The 13732-nt window shown below is 41.2% G+C and overlaps 2 protein-coding genes across 2 annotated transcripts; one reads left to right on the top strand and one right to left on the bottom strand.

The window, feature by feature from the left end:
* The first annotated feature begins 956 nt into the window (after positions 1-956).
* Positions 957-8720, top strand: gata4 (GATA binding protein 4). The gene is made up of 6 exons (XM_071897003.1): positions 957-1482; positions 7185-7351; positions 7567-7692; positions 8006-8087; positions 8230-8366; positions 8595-8720. The coding sequence occupies exons 1-6, from the start codon at positions 957-959 to the stop codon at positions 8718-8720; spliced, it is 1164 nt and encodes a 387-aa protein (XP_071753104.1).
* Positions 8721-10145: 1425 nt separating this feature from the next.
* LOC139909849 (uncharacterized) lies at positions 10146-13059 on the bottom strand. Its single transcript, XM_071897005.2, has 3 exons — positions 12954-13059; positions 12413-12574; positions 10146-11553 (listed from the first exon to the last, which is right to left on the bottom strand). Exons 1-3 carry the CDS (start codon positions 12965-12967, stop codon positions 10380-10382), a joined length of 1350 nt encoding a protein of 449 aa, XP_071753106.2. The 5' UTR covers positions 12968-13059; the 3' UTR covers positions 10146-10379.
* Between the last annotated feature and the right edge of the window lie 673 nt (positions 13060-13732).

Here is a 13732-nt window from a genome sequence, read left to right as displayed (position 1 = left end):
TGGGAATTGATCGTCAATTGCAGCATGTAGGCCTGTAATGTGCAGAGCAGAATGACAGAATAACAACTCTACTAAAAACAATTATGTAGGCTATTCATTATGGTCACATCTACAAAAATTCTTTTGGATTAAATTGACTAGGCTATTATTATTATTTTTTTTTTTTAAAAAGAACAATGTTCAAAAATGGCAAAACGCATGGATTCAATTATTTTCGAAGTGTGTTGCCTCAGATCAGAATTTAGATAGAGCCAATATCTATAGACCTACCTATAGATCTAGTATAGGCCTAAGACCATAACGTAAACTGTTATAATGGGTTATAATTTTAAAAAAAAGATGATTTACTGAAATCCTTAGTCAACATAAGAGAGGGTGCTGACATTCCAGATTTATGAAAAAATTAAAACGCTTTCAAGGTGTTCCTTTTAAATGCCCCCAGGTTGGATTTGTTGGAATTCATAAACATCGAATTCATATTATTAAAAAAAAATAGCATTGAGATAATAAATGGTGTCGAATAGGCTATATTTAACAATTTCGTGAAGAAAATTTGTGAGAGGAACATGCTCACAGTCAGAGAGAGAGAGAGAGAGAGAGAGAGAGAGAGAGAGAGAGAGAGAGAGAGAGAGAGAGAGAGAAAGAGAGAGATGAAAACAGAACAGGGATCTTGATCACAAGGTATAGTCTCTCTCTCTCTCTCTCTGCTCACCACTCCTCCTCCTCTCCCTCTCTCTAATGTCTCTTCTCTCGGTTTATCCTTAATTTGCAGAATGCTTTGGTTGATTAAAAGACAGATCTCAGGTCAGTGAGGACAAGAGAGATACTCGGATTGGATTAAACCATATAATTTTTTGCATTTAATACACACAGCAACCCCAGGCGTTTCTGTATCCGTGATTATTATTATCATATCGCCCCGGATCCACACGGATGTGCCCCCTCAAGGAGAGGATATGTATCAGGGCATAATGACAACCAACCACGGACCCCCCTCCTACGAGGCCGGATTTCTCCACAATGCCACGGCGGGCACCTCTCCGGTTTACGTGCCCACCACCCGGGTCGTCACCCCCATGATCCCCGCGCTGCCTTACCTCCAGACGCCCGGCGCGTCGCAGCAGAGCAACCCGGTGTCGAGCCACTCCGCCTGGGCGCAGCCGGGCGTCGAGTCGGTCGCGTCGTACAACCACTCCCCGGTGTCTCCGCGCTTCGCCTTCTCCACCAGCCCGCCCCTGTCCTCCGGCGTGGCGGCGGCCAGGGAGACGGCGGCCTCGTCGTACGCCAGCCCGTTAAACATCTCCGCCAACGGGAGGGAGCACTACGGCGCCCGGGGCCTCGGCGGGTCGTACCACAGCCCCTACCCGGCCTACATGAGCCCGAACGTGGGCGGGACGTGGCCGGCGTCGCCCTTCGACAGCCCCGTCCTGCACGGTCTCCAAACCGGGGCGCCTCCGGGCACGACACGGCACCCGAACATAGGTGAGCGAGAGAAGGAAAAATAGTGAAAGGGAATTTTTTGAACTGTGGTTTACCAAGCTGCCTTGTTGAAGTGCTTAAAATGCTGTGGTTTTGGGTAGCATAACGTGCGTAAAATGAGTGAAGAAGTGTTTGAGCCCTTTTAAATTCTGTCAGCACACACAAGTAAGAAAATGTGACAAATCATCATCTTCATTATCACCGTTATGAGAGAAAAATGCAGATCAGGTTGATATATAAGAGAAGATAATGTTTTTGGTCCATTCATTTTGTAAGGGCTTAAATATTCAGGTGTAAAATGAATGACTTGTTAATCTGGTTGTGATGTAAAATAATACACACTTGAACGAAATGAGAGCCAAGGCTATGGATGTCCTTTCCAATCGAAAATTAGCCTATGGTTGAAAACTTTAATACGTTGCTGGGCATGGTGAAAAATCGAGACTTGTTCCATGAAAAAATGAATAGACTGTGGAACATGATATTAGTATCTAAACACAAATCCTGTCCTGGTCTGCAGGACAGGGCTGTAAACCAGGCCTTCATTATCAGCAGCCTATTGATCACAGGAATTGTCTAACTTTTGTAGCCTACGAACAATCTTTGTAATGCAGTTCCAGCCATTTTAATGCAAATGTAAAGCAATCTTATTTTTTTAAATCACACAAATTGCACAATTCTTCAATAACAAACATAAGACAACGCATCAAGTGTAATAACCTGGGAACACCTGGAATTAGCGCATGCCAGTTTCTTCCCAATAGGGTAATTCATTTATCTTTAATTATATAGCCTATTATATTTTGGAAGGAGGGGATAGATCAAATAAATGCTTTAAATATGTGATATATATTTTAGAAAACCGTATGTCAAAATAATCTCTAAAACTAAGATATCATTTCACTAGATTTAAAAAGGCAAATTCAATTAAATCTGAAGCCAACGTTATTTGAATCACTTACTTCATAGGAGAAAATAGATTTGACAGTCGCTCTAATTAGTGTAGCAGCCACAGTATCAAGTTACTCCGCAGAGCGAAAATTAAAGTTAAATAGAAATGAAACAGGCGTGCAGTTTATGTGGATTTATGCCATTTTATTTAAACCATACCCGAACGAAAAGGAGATATAATAAATTGTAGGACGTTGTAATCCAAATAATAAATCCCTATGGGAATGCTATAGTGATGGGAGATAAAACAATAAGGTCGCTGTAAACTGACTATTGAGTAGACTACCACACTAATAATAATAATAGACACTTTCAGTCTCTATTATAATGATTGTAATCTGGGATAATTTGCGGTTTTGCAGTTTATCGTGGAGCAGCTCGTCACAGGTGGTTTTGGAAGTCTGGTTCACAGGAACCAGAAGAATCCAGGAGCATGGGACTTTCTCCATGTGGTTCAAATGGGCCGCAGACAAAACGACACTTTACACATTTTACATTTTAAAAGCAAAATAACCTCATTAAATTAATTTCGTATTGGCAAAATACAAAAGCATGGATAAGCCAAGGTTTCTAGATATTGTCAATTTGTATTTTCTATATTTATATCCAAACATAATATTGGCTATTTTGCAAGAATGATTTCCTTTGCCCAAATATGAATTTAAAACAATCAATAATACAGATTGGAGACATAAATAGGCCTATTCTAAGTGCATGGAAACCTGTGTGGTTCTTGAAAGTAGTCAAACGTGTTTTAGGATGTTTTTAACAACCTGACAATCCCAAGTCGTCATGGTGGACTCATAAGTACCAGCATGCTTTGCGAACATATAATACACTTATAATAAATATATAGCCTAGTATTCTATGTTTTGGTTATTTTTATGACTTGCACTGAAACTTTTGGGTAAAGGTGGCATTGTTCATGCGTTGTTAATATTTGAGTGAACTTGGATGGATAATATATGGGAGTAACAGTTTATGCTGTGTTTAACTGTAAGGTTATGGATCAGATGGCACCACAATAAAAGGTCAATAAACAAATGCTGATTATATCCTTAGTAGTACACAAGTCACTGCTAAGGCCATCGAGGAGCAACTTCTTCTAGTGAAGACACAGTGAATCATTCCTGCATTTATTTTTCAGTGACCTGTAGGCTATCTTTATTATTCTGTGTTAAGTAAGAGAGTGCTTCATTTAACTGTGGAACGAAGCTAAATCTGAATCTTAAATGTGGATCTTATGTCCCCCTGTTGGATGTGGATCTGGCCTATAGCTGCAGGTTGCAGTGTACTCTGGACACTCTGCGATCAATATCACCATATAGGATCACAGAGATTTCACAACACATGGATTTTGCTTGGGTTGTCAGTTTTTAGATGGCTGCATCTTGCTACTTGTAGGCTACAAGTTGACCCCAGTTTTACATTATCAAAAGCAATTTCAGCATAATAATTGCAGCCCAATTCGAAGTGCTGGATCATTCAGAGACATTTTAGTTATTTGTGGGAGCAACCCTTGAGGTTTATCATATTATAATTGTTGATTAACAATTGATTATTTCCACCTGATTATTTCATATCAGCTGCTCATTCTGGCTGACATTTGATAAGCATGTGGGTGTCATTTAAAAGTAGTTTATGTGGTGATTATTCAAACAATAGCCTCAACAGTCACATCGACAAGGCCAAAGAAGAAAAAGAGATCAGGCCCAGAACAGTGCAGCAGATAAGAGCATTGATCTAATCTGACCTCCTCGTCTGACTACAATCACATTAAATTCACAGCAGAGGGCCGTCCAATCAGCTTTTGTGTATAGATGAAGAGGAAAATACTTTAGAGTGTTTCAATAACTGTTTTACAATCACATCAAATGAAATCTCAGTGTTTGATTAAGTGACGTTCAGCCATGGAGTGAAAGTCTCTATTGTTCCTCTGCTGAGTAGTCTACTGTGAGAAGGGAAACTCTCTCATATACTGTGGAGTACCTTTTCCTCTGAGAAAGTGAAAGACGAAAACATCTAAATAAAGAGTCTTTTAACAATAATAATCATCACATAAAACATGATCAGTGATATTTTGCATTATCACTTTCATTCCTGATATTAGAAAGAAATCACTAATGAAATTCAAGCTCTGTAAAACGCCAATCCAATTCCTTTTTACCATTTACATTTTGCTTATATTCACACTAGATTATTTTACAGATGGTAAATAAGTTTTTATTGACTTACGACTCAAGATCTATCTTAAACAAATACAAACAACCCCAAACAACACATTAATAATCCATGCTTAGGTAATAATGGTATGCTTTTAGTCTTTTTTCAAGAAATGCAACAATTGCTTTGAGCTTAAAAAAGGTTCATACACAAAAAACGTAATTATGCTTCAAATGTTTAGCTTACCACCTTCTGTTTTATCAGTCTTTCTTACATTTAATCTTAGACAAACTGGAAAAAATGTTTCTTCTATGTAAACAGCAGAAACATACCATCTCCATCTAAGAGCCCCTTTAATAATTATTCTGGATAAACATTATCGTTTCCAAGAAAGAGACAGCAGAAAAAAACAGTTTCTAAAACTTAATATCTACACATTATCAATCTGATATGAAGAAATGAAAGTCAAATGTGTCAAATGCTTCTGCCTGCCTCAACCACAGTATATCAACTGAAAGATCAATTAATTATTCTGATAATATTACACTCTCTCCCATTACAATGTATCATGTTGACAAGTATCACATTTACAGAAATTAAATCTGATGGCAGTATCCATCAGTCATTTAAGTAATCTAAGTAAACAGACTAGTTCAAGTGCAGCAAATTAATTATATTCCCACATTTCCTCAATCACTGTACTACTGCAACATGTCAATAATACCATCTACAGTGGGCAGACTGTGGATTTAGCCAGTTAAAGTGAGTGTATCGATTGCACATGCATGTCTTCATATCACTGCCAAATGAGTGACACTTTGAAACAGTTTTCACCCTTGGCCTTGCGGAGCGTAAGCACTGATGTCGGTGTTTCTAAACTGTACCCTACAGAGATAAAGACACACTCTGACATTTACGCAGCAGAAGAAATATCCCCCCTCAGATAGACAGGGACGCCTCTGCCCCTCTGTTGTGTACTGTCTTGTGTTCCTGGGTTGTGTCGGCTACCTTGCTCGCCCAGCTCAAGGTTAGCTCGCCCCGCTGAGGCGTGTTGTCGTCGATTTTCGCCCTCAACCTTGGAGAAAAGCCTGCATATGTATCCACATTTCACAGCCATTCCACAGCTACGCCCCACAGAGAGTGAGGAAAGGAACAGCGAGATATATGGAGAACACATTTGTATCATTTGAAGCAGTGTAATTATGTGCAGCATTGAAGTGTGGCAAGTCAAAAACACAGTATGATGTGAATTAAATGTGACCCTTACAGTTGAAAAGTCAGTTTACCACAGACATTCAAGATATTCTCAGCATAATCTTACATTGTACATACTGTAGCCATGACTATTCTTGTTTTTCATTGCTCTAAACAGTAGAACCGAGGACTTTACTGCCTCAACAAAGGCAGATTTTGCTCATTGACAGTTTAAATGTGTTTTTGCAACAATCTGCTGGATGGAGAAAAAGCCAAGCTGTCACTTCCACTCCGCAGATTGATGTCTCCCTTACCATGAATGGCTAAGTGGTTCTTGGGAGATACTCTGCTGTGTGCCAGCGGAGGCAGAGTGAAGATTACATTCATCAGATGTCATGAGAGAGAGAGAGAGAGGGAGAGAGAGAGAGAGAGAGAGAGAGAGAGAGAGAGAGAGAGAGAGAGAGAGAGAGAGAGGTGATAGACACGGAGTCTCCATTTGAATATGATGGAGCTCTATTCGCCTCTATTTCCAGCCCGGCTCTTTATCTCAGGGGGAGCTGGGAGATAAGGAGGGATTCCAGGCTGCTGTTGTGTGAGTCTCTGCAGTCACATGGGATAACTGCACCTCCCACTGGGTTAGAGATGTCATTGCACCAGATGATCACATTATCAGGGCTCGCCAGTGCCAGGGCCAGGGCCAATTCAAGAATGTTTATTAAAGGGAGTGGAAAGAATTATCCTTTGATTTTTTTTGTAACTGTGGCCCAGCTGGAAGATAATCTCACTAAGAATCACAGAAATGTACTCGGGAATATACAATCACACAGATAATAACAAGTTTGGCCCTGAGCTATAAACCGCACCTGGGCTAAGTGATACTTGCAAATGATTTGAGAAGCAATTCAGCATACGTTTCTGTGACTGACAACTTACCTGACACTATCTGAGCTGTCCTCATGCTGTAAACCCCACCCATCTGGTACTCTAAGTGGGTTAAAACAAACTAATAATTTTTTGCTGCTGCTGTTAGATGAACCCTTCTTATCTGCAAAACATCAACTTTTCAGAGACTAAGGAAAACAGCCTTGGTATCAGCTTGACCACCATGTGTTGTTTAGTTTATCCAGTGGGGTTTTGAAAGGGTTTTCGAAGCCTGAGGGTTGTAGAATTTGTTTCAACCAATAGAGAAGCGTGTAATCCTTCAATTGAAGTTAAAACATTGCAGTCACCAGACTGGTTACAAGGTTTTCACATGACAACAGCAAAATATTGTTTGACCCAGGTCTGGCTCAATGTAAAAACACAAAACTAAAACTAAAACACATCACACAAGTAACTTGATTCCCTCTTTTTCCCTCTTCATTCTCTCTCCCTCTCTCTCTCTCATCCTCCATCAGACCTGTTTGATGACTTTGCTGAGGGGCGTGAGTGTGTGAACTGCGGGGCGATGTCAACCCCCCTGTGGAGGCGGGATGGTACGGGCCACTACCTTTGTAACGCCTGTGGACTGTACCACAAGATGAATGGCATCAACAGACCGCTCATCAAGCCCCAGAGGCGACTGGTGGGTGACCGCAGAACACACATCTCACCTGACCTCCTTCATTGCATATCTGTGAAATAGTGAAGTAATATCAATCAATGACAAATTTGTATTTATATGATTCGGGGTTTGAGTATTGCTTGTAGCTGAGTGGAGATATTCCGTAAAATAAAAAAGTGTGAAAGAAAGTGTCCTTGTGGCTACATCACTGACTTGCTCTGTTGCGTGTTCTTCAGTCTGCGTCGAGGAGGGTGGGCCTGGCCTGCACCAACTGTCACACCACCACCACCACCCTGTGGCGACGAAACGCAGACGGAGAGCCCGTCTGCAACGCCTGTGGCCTCTACATGAAACTCCATGGGGTAAGAGACAGAGAGAGGAAGAGGAGGAGAGAGCGAGCGTGATTGGCCCTGAGGAAATCTTGCATCTAACTTTTACTTGAACTGAAACCTGACATTTTCTTCTCATATTTTTGAGGAAAATGTGTGAAAAAAAATGTGTTTGCTAAGTCTAGAGTGCAGGAGATTTAACAGCCATACATTTTTGGCCAGTACCCTTTTCCCCCTCCAATTTACCAAGCACTTTCCTGTCACAGCCTCCACAGTTGCATTACATATCCTACTTGAGTCTGTTGCGTGACTAAAAGGTTGTTCCTTTGTCTCGGTGTCTCACCAGGTCCCACGACCCCTGGCCATGAAGAAAGAGGGGATCCAGACCCGCAAACGTAAACCCAAGAACCTCAACAAGTCCCAAACCGGTCAGCTTCAAAAACCCATGTGCTTTATGTTTGTCTATCTGTGTGAAAAGAGTGGAGGGAGAGTGTATATGTGAATACGTAACTGTAAGTCTGTGTAAGTGTGTATACTGTGTGTGTGTAACCGCGGTCCTCTGCACCACAGGGACTCCAGGCGGTGAGGGGACTCCAGTCACCCCCAGCAGCACTCCTCGCGCCCACCCCACCTCGGAGGAGCCCCGCCAGATAAAGACGGAGCCGGAGACACCCAGCCTGTACACACACCACAGCACACACGCACAGGTAGGCTGGAATGCTCTCATGCATGTGTACACTGAAAACACACACATGGAAATACACACCCGTAGGCATGTACGCAAACACTTACATTCATGCATACACACAAGAGGAAGTCCCTATGATCTCCATGTGAGAGGAAGATACTAACAAAAGCCCTGAGAGGCCCTCGTCTGCACACACACACACAAACACACAGACCGGATTGCACCTAAAACCTGTGTGTCCCTGCAGATTTCAGCCCTGCCAGCCTACATGGCAGCCCAAGGAGGGGTCATTCCTCTCAAGATGTCTCCCGGCGGCCACAGCGGGCCCTCCGGCTCCAAAGCGGAACCCTGGAACAACCTAATTCTGGCCTAGAAGACCTTACGACCCGGCATCTCACCCCAGGCTATACACACACATTAAACTCTCCTGAGAGACAAGGTTATCCTGAAAGACACCCTGCTGCTCTGGGTGTGTGAGATCACTCCGACACACAGGACAGTGCCTTCATTTCAAAGCTCTGGGACGAAAACGTGGAAGCTGACACAGAACTGGAGATCTTAAACAGCGCCACACAGGTCGGAGGATCGACAAATATGTAGAACCAAGGACTGAATGGAGTTTGTGTTAGAGAATCATTAATGAGCAGTGCTGTGATTAGATCCAAGAAGAAAAGACTAAAGAGTAAAAAGGGGGGAATTTTGGTTTCTCTCATCCGTTCTACTATGCCAGTGCAGCAACATCAAGTGCTTGAGAAATACTGTAACATAAAAGAAAAACACCCGAAAATGATCAGATTTAATTTCCCTGAGCCAGGTTATTTTTTAATTCAATAGTTTTGTCTTTTCTCCATTTGAATGATTTGCACATTGTTAAGGACAATTAGCCAAAGAAATGATGGCCATGGCATGGAAAGAATCACAATAGGACACCTTTATCTCAAAGGCAGAGCTGTAGCAATTCAACTTGAGCATCGCTCAGACTGCCAGCCAAATTGCCAGTCAGTCCATCACCACTGATTATAGTCAGGTAAAGTCACTGATGTATGACATTTTTTGATATCTGTGAGTGTAATGTACAAGTGTAATTTCACAGTGTATCTGATTCTACAAAGCTAATCAGGAGCACTTCTCATAAGCTTAAAACAGAGAGAATGGCTCTTTACCCATCACTCCTCAAGACTAGCTGTGGCATGGCCTATAGATAGTAAAAACACTATCCTCAACTCCCTGGTGGCCTATTGTTTCTGGATCACTTTACTGTGCCTTTAATGAAGCAGGCTGTTTTCCCTTTGATTTCAACTATAACAAATACATTTCAGTATTGGCATCTCTTTGACTGAAAAAAAAAGATATACGATAAACTACCTATAAAGCAAGTAAATTGCACATGATGAATGTGATGTGGATGGGATTACTGGCACATAGCTCCCTCTGCTGACACTAGAGCAGACATGCATCCACTAAGGGAGTTCTCCTCCTTCACCTTTCATTTGATTTGTACATGGTAAAGCCTTTCTGACTACATTTTGGGCCTTAGGCTAAAACAAGACTAAAGCTAGTATTTATTGTAGGCACAAATCAAAACCATGCTATCATCTTATGTATTAGCTGAAGGCTGTTCCACAATACAGTACATGCATGAAGCAGTACAGTACCAAAAGATTGTGTGCTCTACTTTAGCAATACTTAATGCTTTAATTTGTGACAAACATGGGGGGGGGGTATGTGTAAATGTGGGATACTGCCGCATGTAATTACCAAAATAACAAATATATGAACATATATGTAAAGACGTCACTCCAATATAATTGTTTAATACACCATTGTGATATAATGTAAGTAAACACCAACGACACAGTGAGAGACGGACGCGTGTATGTGGACAATCTCAATGTGCACTAACACTGTACTACCTGATGCCCTTCCTCTGTGTGCAACTGTAGCTCCACTGAGGAAACTAATAAAGACAAAGACATGATGTAAACGGTATTGGTCTTTGCATCGGTGTCACATTCAAGTCTTTAAAACGTATTTAGAGAACTTTTGAATCTCCTTCTTTAAACTGTATCCTTCCTATTTGTACGTATTCGTTTGTCAACCTTGCAATATCTTTGATAAAAAGCTGGACGGTGCATTGATTGAAGTCTTCAGTCAATTTTTCCCTGATAAATTCCGCATATTTGTCCTGTACCATGTCCCTCCAACACTGGTGAAACGCGAGTGTCATTTCAGCGCGGACAGTGTCACATACTTGTGAGCTGAAAGTGTAATCGAGTGCGAATGTCCTTCCTCTTTCTAAGTATTCCCCAAAACGTTCATGTTCCTCTGAAAGCAGGACTTGTGCAGCTTCAGTCATGGTGTTTATCTCCTGCGTCAAGATTTCTCTCTTGTCTTCTGGTTTGCATTCTAAAACGCTGTGCATATTTTTGAAGCAGCTCTTCCACTCCTGCCCTTGCATGATGGTTATCAAAGGGAATTTCACATTCGCTTGCCCTGATCTCAACAGCTGTTTGACAGCAGAATACAGGTTTTCACATAATGGATTAAGATTAACCTCAGTGTTTGTCTGAGCCGCTTCTACATAGCTTTTGTGGTCCTGGCTCTGATCTATACAGTCAAGTTGGCTATAGCTGATATCCCGGAATAGACTTTTTTTGGTTCCTTTGAAGCCCCAGCATTTCACATAGCCAATATGAGTCTTCACTCCATACAGACTCCACCATTCCTGAGCTTTCTGAACCAAGTTGAGCATGCAGGGTTCGGTGTTTCTAGCCAAACAAGGGCTGTTCAGGGTGAAAACGAACACAGCCCAACCCTCTGACACAGACTCTGCCTCCAGGAGTTCCTGTGTTTGTTTAATGATGATGTCCTCACTGTGCTCCCCGTTGTTATAATTAGGATAGTAGGGGCCGTACATGACAACCTCCTCCCGTTTCTCAATAACCGCCCATGAGTGTTGTTTATCTTCGGCCCCACATTCCTCCGTGATGTCACGATGGAATTCCAGAAACTTCTTGTTGATCGAGTCTCGGAGGAAAGTGTCATCGATGACTTGTCTGAGCTTGAGATGATCCAGTACTTTGTTCACAGAGTGCTGTGTGTCAGCCCAGGATGACAGCTGGTTAAAGAAGCTTTTTGTGCCAGTTGGATCCTTTGCCTCTCCATTCAAACCAGCTTCACATGTGCATGGGCGACCCCGGGTCGATCTGCAACACAAGAATATCTCACAGCTTTGATGGATGAAGTGCCACACCACCATGCTGGTACTCTATGGAATCAGGAATGTCTCATATATAAAGAAATGCACAAAACAAGATTTATAGATACCACCCAACAAATATCACCCAGGTTGAGTAATGCCAACCATCATCTGAATAAATGTGAAACAATTCCACATATAGTATATATTTCCAAGAATTATATCTTTTTACGATAAAACATTGCATTTGAAGTGCTTAATGTGCATATTTACATAAAATAAAACTTGTTTCTTTGCATTTATTTACAGATAAAGCACAAAATCTGATTGGCTACAGAGGATACAGGTTAAAAAAAACAAATTGTCTCAAAAATCTGTAAATAAATAAAAGCAAGTCATGTGTTTTTTGATGTAAACATCCACACAAAGCACTTTTAATGCAATTTTTCTATTGTGAAAAGCTATTATTCTTGGAAATATAGATGTGGAATTGTTTCACATTTGTTCAGATGGTGGTTGGCATTACACAATTCAGGTGGTATCTGTTAGTGTAGAGGGAAATACAACTGAGTTCACCCTTGTCATGATATATATTTATAAATCTTGATTTGTACATTTATGGATATATGAGACATTCCTGATTCCATAGTGTTCTTCCATTTAACAAATGCATAATGCTAATATATGCTATTTGATACACATTTTGAAACTCTGATATCTGAAGTACAGGAAATGCCTTGCATATTCAAAACCTCACATATAGTTTTGCTTTTGCAACACAGTGTTGAAAAAAACACCTTCACACCCTATGAACACATAATTTACCTCAAGTCAACCTAAAGTTTTATTAGGACGGCTGCACTCACTTCACCCCGACATGCGTAGTCCTTGTCTCTTGTCCTGTGTCTTTGTTGGACCTGTGATCCTGGTATCTGTCTGGCAGATCATTCAAACTTGCAAAAAATTTCTTTCTGTACAACGGAGGCTCCTCTTCGTATCCATCAAACAGGGACTGTTTACGTTTCAGCCTAGATGAAAAGAAATAGACTGTTAAACATGTCAGATCAGGGAGTAGTCTGTGTATAATGGCAGTTAAATTTAACTGTGTATAGCTTGAGGAGTTCCCACAAAGGCCATGTAAGGCCATCGCAGTGTCGTAGCTTCTCAAAAACAAAGGAAAAGATTGGACAATACTGTGCCGAAACTTTAAATGTATAAAATATGTTTTACAGCTGCAGCTTTACAACATGCAAACAGTTAAAGTGTGGCACCATAAGTTAGATGTTAGGCTACAAAACAGCATACATACATAAATAAAAGCAAGTCAGAAAGGATAACAGGAACACACTCTTCTGTCTCTCTTTCAGGCACTAGATAGTTTCTCTCAGTGTAAATTGGTTTACTCACAGGGCAAGTTCCATCCAGACGCCTCACTCCAGTCAATTCAGTTGCCGCTAAACCAAAACCAAATTAAAATTCTGCTTTCTCCTCTAGCGTCTGTCATATAGCTCATCACCTGTTGCCCACTGACTCTTGATCAGCTGATGATATTGGAAATGAAGATATCTCAGGTAGAACTCAGGTATATAAGACTCTCTCTGACAAGCTAAGCAGAGTAGGAGACGGTTGAACAGCTGCACTCTCTACCTGTTTCACCTGACATCAGCCTGAGAATTTGCCTGTCAGCGCTGAGCTCCTCCTTTTGGCAGTGCTCATGGCCGCAGACATGGTTTCCTAACCAGCAAACCGCTGGTGCATTCCCTATATCAGTCAATGAATGTGTGTGTCCCCAGTGTGTCATGAACTGCCTCGTGGTATCTTCACTACCTGTTATCCAGTCTGGCAAGTTCAGTAAAACAGACAAAGTTGCTGCTATCAACTGGAATGAATTCGGTAGGATTTTGGCTGCTATTTCCTGCTGTTGTGCCCTTGAGCAAATTCCATACAATTACAATTTCACTGTTAGTTCTGGGCTCACATGGACTGTGTGCTTTGTTGTATGCTCCCAAATATGTGTGTGTGTGTATGAAGGAGAGCATATATCAAGAAGTTTGAAAAATGTTTCACCTTTTTAATATCTTAGTAGCTTATTAATTAATGTTTTATTGTCTGTAGAAGACTTTATTTCTCTGTTTTGAAAAATGCTGTACAAATAAAATGTATTATTCATCATCATTTACACATAC

Source organism: Centroberyx gerrardi, chromosome 18 (genome assembly GCF_048128805.1).
Source record: "Centroberyx gerrardi isolate f3 chromosome 18, fCenGer3.hap1.cur.20231027, whole genome shotgun sequence".
NCBI lineage: Eukaryota > Metazoa > Chordata > Actinopteri > Beryciformes > Berycidae > Centroberyx > Centroberyx gerrardi.
The sequence above is the reverse complement of the archived record's forward strand: the minus strand, read 5'-3'. Positions and strand labels throughout refer to the sequence as shown.